General features: G+C 39.7%; 2 protein-coding genes across 3 annotated transcripts in view; one reads left to right on the forward strand and one right to left on the reverse strand.

Moving 5' to 3' along the window:
- LOC110840234 (trichoplein keratin filament-binding protein) overlaps positions 1-20,720 on the forward strand; it is a 32,082-nt gene that overhangs the window by 5,848 nt on the left and 5,514 nt on the right. For both annotated transcript variants that reach the window (XM_022085120.2, XM_022085121.2), the window contains exon 2: positions 20,248-20,448. In XM_022085120.2, coding sequence (XP_021940812.2) covers positions 20,255-20,448 — 194 coding nt within the window. In that variant the 5' untranslated portion in view covers positions 20,248-20,254. The remainder of the gene's footprint in view (positions 1-20,247; positions 20,449-20,720) is intronic.
- On the reverse strand, positions 1,028-13,138 carry LOC110840236 (peptidoglycan recognition protein 3). Its single transcript, XM_022085124.2, has 9 exons — positions 13,023-13,138; positions 11,181-11,421; positions 9,956-10,074; positions 9,557-9,762; positions 5,485-5,635; positions 3,723-3,936; positions 2,467-2,585; positions 1,789-2,031; positions 1,028-1,407 (listed from the first exon to the last, which is right to left on the reverse strand). The coding sequence occupies exons 1-8, from the start codon at positions 13,078-13,080 to the stop codon at positions 1,832-1,834; spliced, it is 1,308 nt and encodes a 435-aa protein (XP_021940816.2). The 5' UTR covers positions 13,081-13,138; the 3' UTR covers positions 1,028-1,407; positions 1,789-1,831.

The raw sequence follows: 20,720 nt of genomic DNA on the forward strand, positions 1-20,720 counted from the left end.
CATATATATTTTTGTTCCTACTCTTGTTCCCATCGAAGCTTCCCGAGGCAAGTTTTGCTGCTTTGTGTACACTTTATGACTGTGGAGGGTTTATTTTTGGCTCTAGTTCGGTGACTATTGGGTAACGACTGCAGGTTTTCGGGACACTGGCACAAGCAAGTTTACTCGTGTTGTCCAGTCGGCAGGATTGCATTTCATTGAAGGATAGATGTTCTTTCGTACATCATCATTATAATCATAATCGGCATTGCCCCAGTGGCGTGCACGGCTGTAACGCACCTGACTCCAGTTCGGGAGTCGACCACTTCAAATTCCGGCCTAGACTGGCTATCCTGGGTCTATTCGTGGACCTTCTAAGTCTCTCCATGCTAATTACGGATGAAGGCAAAGTTGTAACTGGAGCTTAAGCACCACGCGATACAAGCTTATGTGGGAGTGATTGTATTGTTCCACACGTTCTTAACCTCGGCATTGGATGGGGGCGAGTGGTTATCTTCACGCTCCGGCCACTTTCCGCCCTAGGAAAGAATCCCGGTCCCCATTGGGCAAGAGGCCGGGTGGGCCCCAAAGTCGATCTGGACGTGGCGATGAAGACGAAAATCCTGATCTCCGGGTACATTAGTACATTAAAATGGATCATATTACGATATTCCAGTATCGAGATTGGTCACCTGGCCAAGATTTATCGCGAGTTCAGTTACTACCGTGTTTTATTCGACGCTACGCAAAATAATCTTTCTCAAATTTGTTGCAAGTTACTTCTTGTCGAATTTTAAGGAACGCGTCATGTTACTTCTTATCATTTGCCTGAGCACAACGCCATGAAAACGAAAAGGGGGCGTAAAGTTAAGCCTGTTGCATATGAATCATGAACTTCAGCACTAAATGAAGGCGAGTGGTCGGCTTCATGCTCCGGTCGCGTCACCCCCAGTTTCCTCGCTATAGATCGATCTCTGGCTTTGTGGAGATTACAAGCTTGTGGATATTTTAATTTGCTTGGAGACAAAATTAACATTATTATTCTCAGTGAGGATGAAGTTAGTAATCTCTTTAATAATCCAGTGTTTTGATTGTTATTCCTTACAAGCATTTGCATATCAGTTAATCGTGCTATAGATTTATAAGTGATGCAATTACTATATGTGTTATAATTACGTTTTAAGTTATTTAAAATTATTACTTAAAGTTAACAGGAGTCAGGGTCAGCGCGAAGTCTTCAGAAGCAGAAGCCACCGATCGAATTGTCTCTTCCGTGGCCTACCAGTTGATCTTCCTCTGGAATAGTTGTCATGTCTTGGTGAACGGCATTTGTCCATTCCGTCTGTGGGCCTATTTGAGATTGTCGAATCTTGTCGTTTAATTTTCATGTCTCTGTTTCTTACAATGTCGTGTCCTCACTTTTTGTATCTGTCGAAGAGAGAATAACCGTGAGATTCATCCTGACACTCTGTATCATATTTGATTTTGGTCACTTTTTATCATCATCTTTGTTTCGTTGCCATAAATTAATGTTGTTCCTGTTATAGTTTTATTTTACTTTTCTTTCAATGTATTTCTAATTCTTCCTTACATGTGGTTAAAGTTTGAAAATTTTATTATGTGCGTCGTCCTCAGCTAGAAATGATATTTGGCACAGAAAGAAATTGAAAATTTAAATTTGTTTTGTCTGTGTTATCTGCGGGCCTAGGTCTTTTTGCTTTTACATTATTTATATTTTGTTATATTTTTTCGGTAGTTTTTTTGCAATTGACTTTTCTGCTCCTATCAAACACTTGGTTAAATTCATACTTGGCCCTGCAGGAGCGTTGATTGAGGCGGATATGTGATTGAGCTAAGTGCTGCTGGTGTTATTGAGTGGGTCCCAGTGGGGCCAAGTTTTGATCTCATTGAAAAGTGCTGCGCCTGGACATTCAGTGTTTCGGGTCTGGCTGTGTCCCAAAAGTTTGTACTCTGGTGATATGGAACCGCGCTCCACCCCACATTCTATCAAAGACTTGGCTGCGGATAGCATCTCCGGTGTCGGCAGCTCAGCTGAAAAAGGAAAATAATTCTGGTATTAATATATATGTAAGAGTGCTCTGAGATATTCCCGCAGGCATGCGCCTTAGCAGCATAAATACGGACGCCACGATATCTGATTTTGTGTTGTGTTTGAATACTTTTCGGCATTGTGGCTCAAATTGTTCCTATACATTTGTGAAAACAATTTATGTTTCCCTGGAATCAGTTGTAGGAAGTGAAATGTGTTATTTTCGTTTCTTAAACTTGTAGCTTAGGAAATATTATAAATGAGTACATGGAAATGGTCTAGATACTTTTTCGGAAACAGTCTGGTGAAACTGTTTTTGTTTTCTGTCAGACTTTGTGTTCATGAGTCTAAGCCATCGCCTCAGGTTCCTAATTCACGCTGTTTTGTGGCGATTTGTTTAGTGATCAGCACAGGTACGTGAACTCGAACTGACTTACTGCGAAAATCGCCTATGAAGCAGATGCCAGTACTGTTACTGTTGTACTTGGGTGTGTGGGTCCCTACCACGTCCCATCCTCTTCCCTCGTACACCTTACCTGTACCACCAATGCAGAAACTGTGAGGACAATTAAATATTGTATTCATTAGTTATTATGTTTTATTGGATATTTGAGTTCACCGCAGTGATTATATTAACCAAGTACGCAATTGCATGCGTAACTCGTATATTATGCGACCAAACTTAAAAATTGTGTAGTTAGTAAATTGCCGACATTTTTGGAACTAAAAGTTCGTTACCGTGTTCGCAAAATCCCGACGTTGGACTCTATTCTGAGCTATTGAATCCAGCCCAGATTTACACTGACGTAAGGTGCGAAGTGACAGGAGGCCGGAGAAATTGTATGAGGAGCCTCATAATTTGTTCTGTACAGGAAATATTATTAGTTTGATCAAATTGGATGGGATGGGTGAGAGCGATGAAATGTACGAACGTTTTGGCGGGTAAAGCTGAAGGGAAGAGATCACTTGGAAGGCCTAGACGCAGATAATATGAAATTGTCTTTAGGAACTGGGCGGTACTCCATACGTTTTGTGTTATAATTAAGTTCTTTATGCAATTTTTCGGTCTTCAGTGTGTGGCGTGAAGCCTGATCGCGAAACTGCGTTATATCTCAACAGTACGAAAGCTGACCTTCCTAGGCTCATTTCTCAAGAACATGTTAACTTCACCTTGTCCAGCGTTTGAAGGAAATATCCATACATCCGACCTTTTATTCAAGACGTACCTGGTTCGAAATTTAACCGGGTTACCGGCCGTACTTACTGAGGTATATTTTGGTTTTATTCAGTTGTTCCATTTAAATCCGGGATTGAGAGAAGCTATTTCCGGTTCCTTTCTAATCACAGTTTCCGTATAATTAAACATGTTTAACACATTTTTAAATAGTCTAAGAATCGTAGGATTTGGGGTTTTCACAGGGGTGAGTCTGAAGATGGCCGTCTTCTGAGTCGTTTCACCGTGTAGTCTGGTCATCGCCCTGTTGGTGGAGGCAGCAAGGACCTCTGAAACGTCGGTAAACTTCTACCAGACTACACGGCCCAACAACCCAGAAGACAGCCATATTCAGTTTAACAATTATTCATCTCTCTGCCCGTGCATTCATCCGTCTGTAATTAAACCTTTTAATTACTGAATGTCCTTGGTGAATTAATTAAACAAACTGTGACTCACAGTGTCAACATTGATACTCACTGATAGCCGATGTCGTGCCATTGGTTGGTGTTCTGGTGGTAGTTCTGCATGCTTCTCATTGCGGCCTCACAGGTCTGACTGGTGTTACAGAACCCGGGCAGAAACGTGTGGTGGATCACGACGTATGGCACCGGGAGGGAAGTCAGGACCACGATGCTAACTGCGGCCACTGCGCCCCAGTCTGCACGTGGCACGATCTCAGGACATGCGGTCACTGCACCACAATACTATTGGCTATAATATATTGGTGACAGAAATTCATTTGCAGCTAGGCAATGCAGTTACTGCTGTCAGGAACCTTGTACGCACGCTGTTCTCTGATTGAGTAACGAACGTCAATGTATGGACCCAAATGAGGGTTACGCAAGCCCTCATTGTCACCTGAAAATCTCATCAGGACATTTGTAATGGTAAAAAGTGGCCATGTTCACTAAATATTTTTAGGGTGATCAAGTCACTATATGCAACGCCCAGGGCATATAGTACTCATGAGAAAGGAATACAAAATGTTGGTTGTAAAGTTGGAAGGGAAGAGATCACTCAGCGCAGATGGGAGGATAATATTAGTGATCATTTTACTTCATAGAAGGAAATGTTCTCTCGGGCCTTCAAGTAAAGTCACCTTCCTGATTGGTTGAAATATTGTACAAGTACCAATTTAATTTCAATAGTAACCCGTTTCGTTCTGCAAACGGGATATCTTCTCCATGGGGCAGCAGCCACGTGCGCTCTGAATAAGTAGCACCCTTCCTCACTCGGCGTAAAGAATGCCTTATTCTTATTGCCTGTGTTCATATGACGCAGCTGCCGTCTGTACATGTTCTGACCATGAACCGCCATTCTCCAGTGCATGACGATGTAAACAAGAAACTGAGTGAATCCCAGACACAAGGCCGTCAAGATGCTCCAGGCTAGAGTTCCTTTATAAGTAGCGTTATACAGCCAGTTTTAATTATAACTATACAAACAGAACCCACTGTGTCATGTACAGTATGTATCACAAAATGGCTGCAATATTCGACCTTATTGTCTAAAAGCCCATCCATTCATGAATAAACGGCGCTGTCTTTAGAAATTAAATTAAACAATCGGTGTTGATTAAATAAGGGGGAAATTGTAATTGCTACAAAACGCGGTATTCGTGACGCTTCACTTAGAAGTCTTCGTGTAGTGCAGTCTAGTAGGACACGAAGGGTTGGGCATGCAACTCGGGTGGAGGAGTCTGGCGTGGAAGCTTCTTTGAAGGAGATTGCTTGGAAGAGATCGAAGAATATGAAAGTACAAAATTATAATGAATCTTACTTAAATTAATTGAGACTGCAAAGAGGATGAAACTAGCTGAGGATCGTGTCCAGTGGAGTTCTTAGTCTTATCTTCAGCTTCTTGTTTTTAAACACCTTCAGTATATCAGAAGACTTTTGAGTTGCCGCGACGTATTCTTTTAGTTTTTGCATCTTCAGGGTTGAAGTAACTTCAACACTGAAGATCGCGGTATCAGCCAGAGGATGGAGACAGAATGCTCCTTCGAAACGTTGGTATACTCCCAGAAAACTACACGGCGCAACAAGCAATGAGGTCCGTTTTCTCGCTCTGTCGTAAAAACATCAAATTCTACCCTCAAAATTTGTTTTTCCCTTTAAAGACCTTTGATAATTATTTTTTTTAAATAGCTTTGTGTTTTTAAAAATTAAGATGTATGTGCACTGACCTTTTAAATGTTGATTAAGAGCGTATTAATATATACGATTTTATGTTCACTTACTTGCTAGATGTGTAATGAAGAGAACACATAGAGTGTTCTTAATAATTCGTCGCAACATATTCGCTGGTATGCTGCCTTCAGCGTAAGGATGCTCGCCGAGTATTGAGTTTGTCCCAGTGTAGCTTGTAATGCTTATTACTGTAAGAGCGTGTTTTTATGTGGTGACGTCATAAACACATAACAACTCTGTCCTGGGGGTAATCCCCTTTTAACAGCCTTTAATAATCTAGTTCCTCTTCCTTCAAGATCATTTTTCTTGGAAGCTGCGGATGTTTGTAGAATAAACTGCCATATTTTGTAGTTCTTAGACATTTTAATCGTAAGTTATTTCACGTCACAATGTCAGTAGTAAATGTTATCTGCCACTGTATGAGGTAAGAGGATTGTTACGTGCGGTGGATTACAGTGTGACCTTTTGAAGTCAGCAGGTATACCGCAGTTGACCCGGAAGTATTTAAAAATTAATGGGGCTGCAGATACATTGAAAAGAGTCAGAAATTGTTTCCCTTTTATTTAGTTATATGTTTGCCGCATCCAAAAATATAGAAGATAAAAGCTGTTGATCTGTATTACGTATTTGCATAAGATGAACTGTGTTTGCTCCTAAGATCTCACCAATGGTTAAAAGAAGTAAACTTACCAGTGCTCTTGTATGTGGGAGTCGGTAATTTTTAATTGTGTTGATGTTCAGAGTTTTTGTCTGGTTTTTTTTTCGTCGTAAACCCTAACGCCGAATAATTACTGTCAAAATGTCTGTAGAAATCGAGTGGTTGATCTGAGTGACGTGAATGTCAGACGTTTTGGCGCTTATGTTTGTTTTCGTGCACTTCAGAATACAATGTTTATTGTGAACGTGTTTTAAGAACATTTTGGCTAATATTTCGAACAAAGTAGCAGTATACTTATGCTTTTTTGGGGGGAAGGTGGAGAAGTATACATACATTTTGTTTTTGTCATATATTTTTCGACTTTGGTTTAGCAGATAAGTAATTTTTGAAAATATTTTAAATAGTATGTGCCTAATAATATCGATTCTTGGTTTTCATATTTTTATGTAACAGACCGATAAATTTAAATATTCTTCCTCCTTTCCTTATTTTCGTTTGACTTGCAGTTTAGAAGATAAATTTGGCTCGTGTATATTTTTCAGATGTCTGTGGCAGATAGTAGAAATTGTGGAACAGGCTGCCATTTTACACACTCATTTCCAAACGTTTTAAAATTATTTTACGGGAAACGTAATTCGGGGGTATGAGCTGTATTTGTAGAAGTGTAGTAGCTTGTAAAAGGTCTATCATTTTTATGAAGTGATCGTCGTAATTTTGAGTAGTTAAAGACATTAAATAAATAATTGAATTTTGAATGGACATTCCTGGGGCATGGTAATGGCGTTGTGGGAACAGAATCGAAGATCTTTCATATTACTGTAGCAAAAGGTATTGCCTGCATTATGCGCTAAATAATATGGTAACGATGAAGCGAATAGCGTAATATAGTTAGCATGAACCAACCTATAACGAGTTGGACCAAAATATCTATAAATTTTGATTACAGACGCCAAATAAACTGACGTGGCCATCTTGCCATCGATAATAAATAAATTTATTACGCCATAAGATGCATTTGCATTGCAATAATCTCTGTGAGGTATAGAATATACATTTAAAAGTTTGTAGGAACAAAATTGCTGAATTTTAAAATGATGCGAAGCCATGTGTTGTGAACAGTGAATGAGGAACTTTGATTTAAGGCTTTTGTATGTATGTTTCTGTGTGATATAAGATGGATGCAAGTAATATTAATGGACTGGCTCATTTATTTAAAAACTTACCACTGTTGGTAATAGTACATGTTGTCTTTACATAACTTTCACAAATACAGTTACTAACATAATATCATAGTGGTTAAATGTGCATTTTCATCCTGCTGACAAGTTAGCTATAGCTAATGAATTTTACTGTTTAAGATGCATTACTTTTGTACACTATAAAACGTTTCGTTTGGCTAGTTTGGAGACTCCCCAGTGAGGTTATTACAAATAAAGCAAGACTTGAAGGTTTAATTATGACAGATTGAGATATACATAAAGGAAATATTTCGTATAAAGCTCTTCCAATTTAATTTCTCTGCATAAAGATAGTATAACCTTGTGTTAATTATGGATATAGTGATCATCGGGAAGTAGCTGCGATTTCTTTGAACGTTTTAGTTGTTGTGGGAAACGGTGCAGAATTAACCTACATTTTGGATATGGTGTTATTGTCTCTGTCTTCATTACGAATAAGTTGCACGAAGAGTCGGCTAATCACCAGAAAAGAACTTGTGCCATTATTCATAAACCAAACACAAGGCACTTGGTTTTCATATCCCAGCTCCATGAACCATAACTTGGGCCTTACTTTCCCATCATTCAGTAAATAAATGCAGCCGTCATAATTGAACATTTCAACACTAAAACTGATCGATGTGTGCAAGTGGAACATTGAATTCGCTGAAATTTTATTTTAACGTATGGGATTATGAAAATGTTTATTAGAGTATTTAAAATACATTTATAAATATACGAACTTATTTAGATCCGCCGAAAGTAAAGGATGTATCGCTTTATTTAAAATGCTAATTCTTCCATTTTTGGGCGATGGCTGTGCGTATCATTCACTGTTATGCAGAGAATCGTTACAGTGATATTTTCGGCAGTTACGCTGTTGTTACGTCTTGTTCTGAACACGTGTTTGTTAAAAATATCATGTAAGGAACTTAACCATAATTAAATTATACGTAAATTGTGAAAGGAGCACTGGTGTTGTACCGGGCGAGGTATTTAGTTTCTGACTAAAATAGTAGGAACTAGCAGTTTGGAAGTAGGCTTGTTTCTCTCCTTTCAGTGTTATCAGAATAGAAATAATTATTTATTAATACATGTTATATTTGTCTTTGGGATGCCCCTAAGTAATCTGCCCGTTTTCGATGGGATAGAGCAACGAACTGAACATCTGGAGCCTGAATACAAACTTCGGGTCTTAAAAAAGTTGTAATTGATGAAAGAATTTTCTAAAATGCTAATAGAATTTTCTATTCACCAACAAAGAAACGCCATAGTTCTTATACCTTTCAAGCTGAAGCTCTTCTAAATAATATTTAATAAATCAGTCCGTACCTCAAAGAAAAACACTTCTCTATTACAAAGATCAGTTGATTAATGCTGTGGGCAAATGCAAAGTTATTGATGATTAAAAAAGATGAGCTATCCGTTCAAGCAAGACTGGAAAGGCAGCAAGCTTATTTACAAACGAATAAATTCATTAACATTACGGTGATCTGTGTTATCTTGGCCACACATTTGAAAATACTACCTGACTTTTGTAAGTGATCAATATATATATTAATATTAAGTTAAATACTGATTATATATTCTGCTGTTGTCATGGCGATCATAAATATTGGTAACTTCAAACACACGAAACTGTTGCAGAGAAACTGGAAAGAAATATTGTTGAACTATTAATTTTGTTTTATACGTTGTTTGGGCAAAAGTGGCGTGAAATAGAAGAAAATTAGATCCAAGAAAGACAAAAGGTTGTTCTTTTTAACAAAATATGATTGTATGAACTTCTTCTGTCAGAGTTCTCAAGGATAGATCCAAAAATCCTGAAGAGGAGCTATGGCATTCGATTGTATTGATATTCTTCTCCTTGATACATACGTGTATATCACCGAGGGGTCTCACCCACCCGAGATTTGCAGTGTATGACGCCCCTCTCACATACCGAGACCACTGACAGCAATTGTATCTCAATACCCTGATTTACAGTTTCAGTCCTAGGTCTGTCTGAAGCACGGCTGGCTCGAATGTAGCTGAATAAGTAGGCCTGCACTTCCAAAAGGAACATATGCCATACTGACTCCTGCTCGTGAGAAACTATGATAATTGTCGCCTTGTATTTTGAGTCTGTGGCTTTGTTTCTGAATGCTGTCAGGGATCATGACTAGGTATGAGGGGGTCAGTTGTAGAAAGTGTGGTGGAGCCACTGCTGTTTAGACAATTCGAAATGGTACAGGCACTGAGATGTTATTGCTTAGGGACGGGCACTACGTCCTGAAGTGGGTCCCAATGAGGCCATGTGGTGATGTTTTCGTAGAACGTGTCTCCAGGGCACAGTGTATTCCGAACTTGACGGTGTCCCAGAAGTTTGTAGTCCTCTGCTATGGATCCTCGGTTCACCCCGCATTTGATCAGATCTTTAGCTGCTTCCATCATTTCGGGTGTCGGCAGCGAGTCTTTGAAAGTAAGAGCACGAAATATAAATTAGCTGCCAGGTATTGCAGTTCGTCAGGGAACTTGTTTACTATGTGCTCTGGGCTTGGAAAATACAGGCACCTCTTTGCCTGTGTCGAGTCGGTTAGGATAGCTGGCGAGGAGAAATTCACACCAGTGTAGTGTGTGCGCATACTTAATACATTCCGAACTTACTCATGAAATCACCGATGAAACAGATGCCGGTGCTTCGATTGTTGTATCGAGGTGCATGGGCGCCCTGAATGTCCCATCCTCGGCCCTCGTACACCTCCCCCGTTTCACCCACACAGAAACTGTGGAGCAAGAAGACAAGGGATCGATCAGGCATGGGCAGTCTTTAAGTAGCCTCGGGCCGGATCTATTGTTCTCAAGTACATGTCATACAAGTATTATCAGTAGTTGGAAAAAATGTCCGAAATCGAAATTGTAAAACTTTATGTGGACCGGATGAAAAGTGACGACGGACCTGGGATTGCTCATGCCAGATATCGACTTTAAACGATAGGACCTTTAAAGCAAGTAACATATGGTTCGCAGTAATGCAACATATTATTGTTACCGGTAGAAAATATTATGCTCTTTGATATAAATATTGTTAATCTGAATGCATGATGTTTTTCGACAAGAGTAGTAGTTTTATTTTTTTTAAAAAAAAAAAGTCCAGACCGATTCCGGAGGAAAGACTGCAGGGGAAGGGTTCTTGGAACGTGCATCTGACCGCTCATCTTCTTCTGAGGCTGAGGTTAAGAAGAATACACGAAGCGTGGCCTCGAGTCCCCCACAAATCTGCATGGCAGAGGCACGGAGACAGGTTTACGTTTACCTGCCGTCATTACGATGAGGCTATTAATTGTTCAGACCTAACTTCACGATGCTGATGATAAACAAGGACGTGATGAGGATAGAATTCAGTACCTCATACTTCATTCTGCGTCATATGATGTAATGGTAACATTAATTCGAAGTTCGTCCCTGTTACCAGTTCTCGTGGTTTTCCTCAGTCCATCAAAGCGGTACCAGGATAGTGCCCTCGCTTCTAACTTCCTACTTATCTTCCCGTATCGATATTCCGTACCAATCGCCGTTTTCCATATGTATCAGTTTTGCTGACCGCGATATTTGGCTTTTCAAGTACATTTGTGTAGCTTAGATCGGTGGTTTCTGCATTAAGAGGTCCACGTTACTGGAGGAAGGACTGTAATGGCAGCAGAAACCAGTTTTCTACCTTCCAGATTACCAACCGCACCTTTTCACAGGAACGTAGGTCTAACTCCTGCGGTTGGCGAGGGATTGCTATACACCGCATTAATTTTGACTTTCGTCTGATATTGGGAAATACGGAAACGACTAGGACCGCGTCCATTCGCCCTGCTTCTGAGTGTCTGACTGTACAACTTACTTGTATCCTATATCGAACCAGCCCCGCAGGTCTTGGTGCATGTGTTGCATGCTCCTCATCGCCTCCTTGCACTCCTCGCTCGAGTTACAGTCTTTAGGTATGTACGTGTGGTGTAAAATGACGAACGGAACCGGCAGTGATGTGATGTTGTCTCGCTGTTTGGCCGGTTTGGCACTCCACTCTGCTCGGGTCACGATGTTGAGACACGAGGCATCCCGTCTTACAATAGCACCTTCACTCACTGAAATGTTAAAAGCATTGTATCGTCATTTGGATGTGCAGGAAGTAGAACGTGTTGTTGAAGCCTCGTCGTACCTTTGTCTCAACCTCATCTTCCAGTGGGACACTCTTGCTTTCATAAACGAGGCCGTGGAGACCGAATTAGCCAGGGTGGTATAATCATTGCACCTGGTGTAGGGGAATGTCCCACTGACGAACTGTGATGTTATGATTGTTTTACTTGTTGAGGGAGACTATGCCACCACCAAATGCAGATGTAAATTAGTTAATTCTACTTTTACCCATCGTTAAGGTGTATCAAGAAACAACGTTTCGGAATGTGGTTCTGCTTCGGTCTTGAGGTAACAGGACAAAAGCGTGTCTGTTGGCCCCCTTGGTCAAGCTAGCTTCAAGTAAGAACTAACTCGCCCCGGGGGGGATATGGTTTTGTCCTCCTGTTACCTGAAGACGGAAGCGGAAACAACTTCCGAAACGTGTTTTTCCAAACTAGACGATGCACGAAGTCTAAAAAACAAATTTACACGTGTCTCACCGTTATGAGAAACGTTTAAACTTCGATCACCAAAATTTAGTTTAACATTTATCCTGCAGTCTGCAGGTGGTGTTGGTATATGCAGTGAGGACATTTGGAAGCTGCGCTTGTGGTATGGCCTCCTGCTGAAGGACAGATATGACATCCTATGTGACACATAATTTTATGTACTTGAGCAGAGAACGAATAGAAACCTACTGAACCAAAGCTTTTATCCATTGTGTCATCAGTATTCTCTTATTATGTACATTTTCCTGGATTTGTGTGCGTTTTTGCGTTACAACGCAGGACATTCACCTGTGATCTGTACATATGCAAAATAAGAACGAACAATTTGGAAACTGTTACCCACACATTGTCGGATAACTTCAAAGTTAAGGAATTGCTGTAGTGTGCCATGGTTGGTTAGTACTCTACCTTTGCATTTGTGTTTCATTTTAAAATATTAATTCAATGATAAGTAAGTATAATTCAGTGCTTGTGTCTTGCTGATTCAGTTAATAGGCCAAAATACTCAAGTTATTGTTTGCATTGTACATGAAGTTTACTAAATATGCATGTAGGAAATTCGTTGAAGATAAGCCTACGCAAACACAATGATTTATATTGAAGGCGTATAGGCTAATATAAAAAGTAAGAAATGTTATTGTTTTAGTGCGAATAACTGATCTTCTAGCTAGTCACTTTGTAAAGCATATGAACATCCTCGTTGCAGTTTCTGTACTCGACATAAATACATGCATGAAGGAGAGGTCGTAACATTATGCACGCCCGTGGCGAACTTTAAAAGTATCCATAAATGCATTTATTATTTCAGAAAATATTAAGATGTATTCCTCTGTTATTCTGCAATATATTAGCTGACTTCCGAAACTTCTAACGTCAGTAAATTTCTTCAGTATTTCTAAACTTTTGACTAATTTTCAACCACTAGATGAAGTGAAATCTTTGATATTTCGCAAAACGTTGGAACATTTTCAAGACACCCAATGAAAGTGTATTTTGTCGTCGTCTTCCAGAAATCTAAGCTGATAACAGCAGCCTGTGTGTAACCGCTAAGTGACACTTACTGAGCAGAATGATGGCGATGACGGAGCACAGCTCGACGACCACGGCTCTCTGTCCCATAATGACGGCGCGCCGTACATTGCACGAGCTGCGAGTCCGCGAAGCCTACTTATTCATGTCAATGGCACATGTGACGTCATCAAGCTGCTATAGTACTTTACGCTTAACCTAACTCTCATGGTTATCCCCCCTCTTATCGATCCCGTACTGACTATCGTATGTTTTTTTGTCAGTGAAGTTCAACATTTGTTTTATGTTTGTTGCCTGTGTCCAGCAAGTGGTTCCTGACGTCACAGCATGGTGCCATCATGTTGCAGATGTCGGAGAAAAATTAAAAAGTTGTATGATTCGAAATTATAGGTCTGTTTTGTATTTGTATGACTCCGTGTTCGCGAGGGATGCGTTATCTTGAGTTTTTCGTAGATCGTATTCTGAGTTCTCAGGTCACGATAATTTCCCACTCTCATTCCTGATTAGCAATCAAATTCGCCCTATATAACGTTAGTACTAGATGCAGCGTAGTGAAAGTAACTGAATAATCAACGAAATGTGAGTGCAAATCCCGCCAACCTGTCCGGTACAAATCGGCTGATTTAATTCATATTTAACTGCTGATAATGATTTTTGAGTGGGAAACACGTGGAAATGGCATTTATTTGTAGTTAAATGTATGTTGTATGGAGTTATCGATTGCTCCAACAAAAAGGGCAAGGGCACGCGGCCTACGAGGCATTTTTTATGATTTGTGGACAGGAGTGAAAACCCCATTTATGATTATATATATATTTACGTCTACGTCTTGCAAGTGATCTCTTAGTTTCAGGCTTTCCGACTAAAATTTTGTATGCATTTCCCTCGTCGTTTTCGTGGTTTACATGTAGTTAATGCACAGATTTCTCTTCAATGTATGGTTTTGCATAAAAATTGTATGTGGCAGGAAACAAAAAACACCCGAGAAATGTTGTGAGGAAGTCTGGTGCGAGGACTTCGTAAGTCTTTGAGAATCGCTGTCATGTTCAGAGATTAGTTAACTTAAACTGTTAAACGTAATCTGGGTGGTAGATCTTTAGGAAAGAATATATTTTGAATACAGACGTGCTGATAATATGGAACATCGGTATAGATGTAATGTGAATTGGATAAAGCTGAACCATGCCTAGAGGTTATAACCTCCAAGAATCTTCTTACACAATACAAACTTAATACGACAAATAACGAGGCCACGCCTTCTCTACTGCCATCATTACAACCATAACATACGTGGAACTGCGCAGTATTTACTCAAACTAATGAGTGATGTAGTAATAGCAAGGTCACTTATGATGTCAGTCTATCAAAAAAATTGAATTACTTCCTGATATAACAAAAACATGAAGAGGAACTCCACAAGGGTTCTTTCTGTAAGAGACAATGACACTTTTTACACATTTAGTTTATTGTGGTAACCTACATTGAAACTTTAATGCTTAATGATACGGTTCAGAGGTTCATTCTTGACACGTTCTTTTGTCGTGTCGCTGATGGAGACAAAAGAAATGCCAATAACAAGGTTAACAGAGTGCATAGCGTTACGCAGTTAGGCCCGTTCCATGTGCTTGTGTTTATAATGTCCACTCCAGTATGTGATGTTCACTGTCTCTGGGGAAATGCAAACGAAGTTCGCTGTTTAGGGTTTCTAAACGTTGATTAATTATGATCTGAGGTAATTTGACATAGGGTCTACTGGAAGTTTAGGATGTTCGATCTGCTCCCTCCTTCATGTGATTGGTTGTCATTATACTGTCAGTCTGTTTATTTATTTATTTTATTTTAAGATGAGTAGAAACTGTTGGGATCGAATCCTGGTTTGGGCAGCAACATGCAGCAGGCTTTCAGTAACGAAGTCCCATTCGATTAAAATATTGAAGATTGTGCTGATAATGTGACTGAGATAGGCGAATTTGTTTACTCTTTTCAGGCTGCTTAATGAATAAATTCTAAGTGAAGACCACAGCTCGTGAATTTATGCGTTGTTTTTTCTATTTCTTACTGTTACGTTTTTTTTTATTTCCATCTATTTTCCAGGGTGCGCGAATAAGAAATTTTGATAACAAGAATGACGATGGAATGATGTTCTCTTGTCACGTTCATCCACTTATAGTAATTTATTGTTTGTAAAAATTAGGCTTATACTGAAGTAGTATAATGTCTGTGAATTGTTAATACACGTGTTTTTAATGTTAGTCATTTAAGCAATTGTTGATACAGACTAGTATAAACGTAAGTACTGGAAGTAATTTTATTAGCGTCTTAGTCGATCTGGCCACTGGGTTTCTTTCCATGAAGTTTGTTATTTTCGAGTAAGAAGTCGCCTAATGCAAACAAGATTAATTTTGAGGATGCGTTACGTAGGCCTTATGAGTAAATTATAAATAATGTATGTGTCTAGAGCATTATACGGAATGAACTAAACGTTGACTTTATATTCGAAATCACTGGGTCTTCTTAACCCTTTAGAGCCCAATGGTCCCACCTGCTTCAGCAACTAGCAACTCTTTGTATTGTATTCATGGGTTTCTTATGATTCGCACTGTAAACAGTCTTAACCAATTGATCTTGAAACGGTGTTTTCTTTGCAGTACAGACAGAATTGTTAAATATTATTTAGGCGAGAGTCAGCGTCATAGGGTTAAAGCAGCCTGCCTTTCCATCTGTTGCCCATCAGTTTCTGATGCTTAAATTATTGCCACTACTGATGTCCTTTTCCGGTTTGGAGAAACGTGTTTGTTTCTTTGTGCAACTTGTCACTGTATTGACTTTAACCTCCGAAAATTGTTTTGTGTCAGTCAAATTATCTACAAATGCCGTAACTAATCGTTCAGCCATTTCCATTATCCTTGAAATGCTTATTATGTATTGTGATTTTGAATTTTAGTGGGAATTATAACAGAGGAATGACCCATAACTATTCAGTGGTCGTAGAATGAAGTGGTATAAATTAATGAGTCACCAATTAAAATTCCTCTTGTTCGTAGTAGCCTCTTTTGGACCCATGCAGTCAGAAACAAGTAAACTACAATTTTTATGCAGTGCTGATTTCCTGAACGGCAATGTCATACAATTGGTAATGTTTAAATACCGGTTTTCTTTCTTCTTCTTCTTCCATGTTGTGGCGCATTCTTGTGACGGAAATTAACGATAAAAATACTGCTGTAGAGAACTCTACTTGGACATAGATGTTGGTGTTTCGGGTTACTGCGTCTTGTAGTATTTTGGTTGCATGCCATCGTCTTGGACGGACATACTGCCTCCATCTTCAGGGCTTGAGGATGATCAACTGCAGGAGGATGAGATCGGAGGGTCGTGTAGCGCATGCGGGGGTGATTATTGCACACACAATTTTGGTTGGGAAGCTTGGCGGAAAGAGACCACTCTGATCACGTCGGCGTAGGTGGGAGGATAATATTAAAACTGGTCACTGGGAAATGGGTAGAAGGGTGTGCATTTGTTTCAAATGGCTCAGGGTAGGGACCGGTGCTGGCTGTCGTCATCAGGAAATGAACCTTATGGTTCCATAAAATACGGGGAATTTCTTGGCTGCCTGGCGATTAGCTTATCAAGAATTGCTGCGCTACGTGGAGTTAGTTAGTAGAAGCAGCCGGTTTTATTTAACCAGAGGGCATTTCCGAAATCAAGTATTTGTTGTATAGTGTACCGTAAGAGTTACATTAAACGCCGTTCAGAGTCGTAACTTGGTTTGAATATTAACCAGTGCTGGCATCTGAATTGTTAATAACACCTAGGTCTTAAATATTAGGCAGTTACGGTCACAAAAGCGTAACAAGCGACTTCATGAGATTGTTCTGATGACGATAATGTTTATAGATAGACCTGTTCTTCGACAGATACTTCTTAAAGTTGCGGAGAAATGGTTAGCACTCCTGCTTTTATTTTGGGGTCCAGGGAGGGTTCCATCTGAAATGTTGGACTTTTTCATAGTCTTTTCGGGCAAAAGCTGGAATATATCCTTAAAATCCGCGACATGTACTATATTTTCTTTCGAATTCATTGTTAATTATCATGCTTCTGTTTGGCACTACATAACGGCATTGTCGTTACAACTATATGCAGAAGTATTTTTTCATCTAGTTGTAACCTTCACTGGGGTCATTATCTGCTGTAGTCATTATCTTCATATATTTTTGGAATTAGTGACCGCCAAACACTGAAGCCGACTGCACGAAAGCGCGCTCATGTGTATGAAACGCGCCTTTTTGAGACACGCTGTGCATTAGGACAACATTGACTAGGTGACTGTCGAACTTCTTGGCATTCAATAACCCACAGCAATTAAAATGCGATTTTGCAATTTTAATAACACATTGTCCAAGTCTTCGGCCGTTTAACGTTCCCGTGTGTAGTTATGGATCTGAGCCGGCGATAAGAAATGGTCCCCGTCACTACTCGGGTCTGAGATGGTTCAGCTGTTTAAACAAATGAAGAAATTTCCCATGAGAAAAGATAATACTGCTTTAGCTGTCTAAGCCCCTTGCTAAGAATGTGGCGCCTTGAAAGTCCGAATAGTTTCTGAAGCGTTCGTCTCACACTGGTCGGTGTTTGTCGAGGATTCCCCTCGGCATCGTGTGAATTGCCGTGTCACTTCTCCAGGAAGTCGTCGTGGGGTCATGGCAATAGACGTACTTTTAAGTGCGCGCGTCCGAATGATGAAATCTCGATTATGCTGTTTACTTTAAGACAGGGTTATCAAACCTGTAACAAGGATCAAAAATGTCCATAGATATAAGCGGATCGGTTACCTTTTCTTCTTGTTTTCTGGAAGAAAATCTTAAAATGTAGTCGACACTTCGTTACGAATCAAAGTAAGGTCCCTTTCTGTTACCTTCCATTTATTTTCAGTAGTATTGAGTCGTAGTGATGCTGATCGTCAGTATATTTTATGTTATTCTAGAAATATTTTTCATTTCTAGACATGGCACTGTTGAAGTTGGTTGCCAGATAATAGAGAATGTCCAAAGTAAGCCGCTGCCGCAAGAAGTTAGATGTGAAATTGTTTCTGTACATAATTAAGCGCTTGGAGTTATTGTGGTCAGCAGGTAGAACGGTGACGTTGCATTTGTGATAAATTCGTTTTGTCAGCAAAATACGAACCACAGAGTCGCAGCATGCATTGCGAGGGAATATTTGCCTCAGAATTTTAAACATTGATTACTTGACTTGCAACAGTGAGACCAAGTGAAAGCTTTCCCCACCTCCCGTAGTCGTTAATGTGTGAAGTAATGTAATGAAAGATAAGATAACCTATATTTTCATGAAGCTCCTGTCGTCATTTAAGTCCATATAAAGGAAGTTAATAATCCTAACTGCATGGAACAGATTTCTCGAGATTCTGATGGCCCCTCAACTATTCAAGAAAATCCACTTGTTTTGTGGAACTCGAGGGTTCGTAACCATGTTCACAGAATTCGCCATTTCTTGCTATCATGTAATATGTTTATCTAAGTTACAGTTAATGGAAAAGTAACTCTTGGGGTAATGCAAACAAATTTGTATAATGTAAGAATTGAAGCAATTTCACATTCTCCTAGAATAAATATTTGATCATCCATCTGCGTCAGAATGCCTGCTATCACTCTACAAGTTTGACGTGGATTAGTGTGTGAGTTTGAGATAATGAATCGCTTGCTTCAGTTGGACACATGCTTCTTGTATCTACGAGTACATCTGTAGCATTTATCTTCGTCTAAGCAGATGTGCTCTGCTATTAACATTTTAACTACGTGATCTGTTACATGTGACATTGATGTCTTCATGTTTATTATTCATCTACAATGTCTGCCATCAGAAAGAAAGGGACTTCCCTTCACAGTATTTCGCCATTCTTGGCGTTTTATTGGTTGCTTGTTAACATACAGGTTTTTTACTTCTGGACCTTGACTTCCTTTGCAGACACAAGGATCCAACAGCTTCTATTTTCTTGTGGTCAGTAACATCAGTCGTCAGTAGAATTACTCAGCAGTTATGACCTAACGCAAGGCATCACTGCCTTTTATCTCTTCGGGCGCTGTTGTAAATGTTTGTTATTGAAGACTACGGTTAACATATGCATGAAGTGTTAGCTAATGTTTTTCTAACTTTTAAGTTATTATTCCCGTGGGCATAGAAAGGGGATTTCCTTAACCCGCACTGTCTGATGTACTGAGACGTACTTTTGTACGAAAACCATAATTTGTGCATTGATGTCTGTCTGTCCGTTCGCATGTCATCTTTGAATCCACAGACTTGTTGGTGCGGGAATTTACTGTAGAAACCCTCACAGTGAACGTCGTAAGTAGGCTGTTCATTTGCTTTTGTTTTCATACACTCCCATTCAGTTCAGACTCGTTTGGCTTCCCGTCTCTTATCTGAAAACGTAAAGATTAAAACGTACGAAGGTAAAATTTTACTTCTTTTTTACGGGTGCTTGACGTAATGACGTAATAAAGTTTCATGGATATATAATCAGGTTCAGGGGCCCCAGATCCGGTCTGCAATCAGGCTGGGGGAGGACTTCATTGCCTCCATCGGGGTTCGAACCTCGATCGTCCAGTCCGCATAATCAGTCACTACGCCGGCTGAGCTACTTCTCATCGACTCGTATGAAAGCTACGTGTTTCGGAAATTGTTAAATGTATGTGATTCTTAGCTAATTTTGGATGATTTAAAAATTAAAAACTTTCAAAATTTAAAATTCACAATATCGATATTGTCTCACTGGTCAGTCAGGACTTTTGTTTCATGATGTATGCATTTTACTAAAATTATCGACCGATGGCGTTGATATAGCGGTAATGCATTTGGGAGACATAATCACAGCAGTCTTTGCTGCGTAGCAAGGAACCAGTTAAGCAACAAATAAAGTAACATATTCTGTGCTTACAATGCCATTTCATGTGATCCTGCATGGCTACTGCAGTTGAAGGATCTTTATAGAGACCAGGTGAAGAACATGCTCTTTGGTAGATACTGCTTTCGGGTTAACAGGAATGTGTGTTCATAATATTTCGACAACTTCTTGAGGGGGGGTCAACGGAAATGTGCGCCTGTATTCATGTTACTGTCGTAATAAATAAGCAATTTCATTATTTCTGTTCAGTTAATTGTAATGAAATCTGGGACAAATAACAGGTGCTTTCATTGGTAATCATTGTTGCTAATATTTTTCGTGGTTTAATTTTTGTTTGTTTTCAGCGAAGGCATGTCGAGTCAACGCAGTGCTGTGACTTTTTCATGTTCTCGGCGGAATCGTCAGGAGGAGGCTCTTGTCAGACGTCGGAATGCAGAGGCAGATCATCAGCAACTGTGGGATGGAATTACTCAGTACTTTCACACTTGGGACATACAGTCCAACAAACACAATGATTGGGCTTCCCCTCGCTACTACAGCCAAAGGTAGTGATACTAATTTGCTTTTGCAGTGCTGGATGATTTTTATACCATGTGATATTCAGAATGTAACACAAGTCGTTTGTTAACATTATGATGGTCTTATTGTATTTAAATACGGATTTTTTCATAGTGCAACAATTGTAAATCATTCATTATTCCTGTTTCCGTTCACGTTTTTGGCGCTTGAAACATGCAGTATGCCCAAAATCCCTGTGAAACACCACACAACATGACACAGGGTGTTAAGAAATAAGATGAGGCCACTTGAATTTTCA

The sequence above is a fragment of the Zootermopsis nevadensis genome, unplaced genomic scaffold, assembly GCF_977971745.1.
Source record: "Zootermopsis nevadensis isolate Lab colony 2312 unplaced genomic scaffold, Znev_1.0 Znev_ptg000027l, whole genome shotgun sequence".
Classification (NCBI taxonomy): Eukaryota; Metazoa; Arthropoda; class Insecta; order Blattodea; family Termopsidae; genus Zootermopsis; species Zootermopsis nevadensis.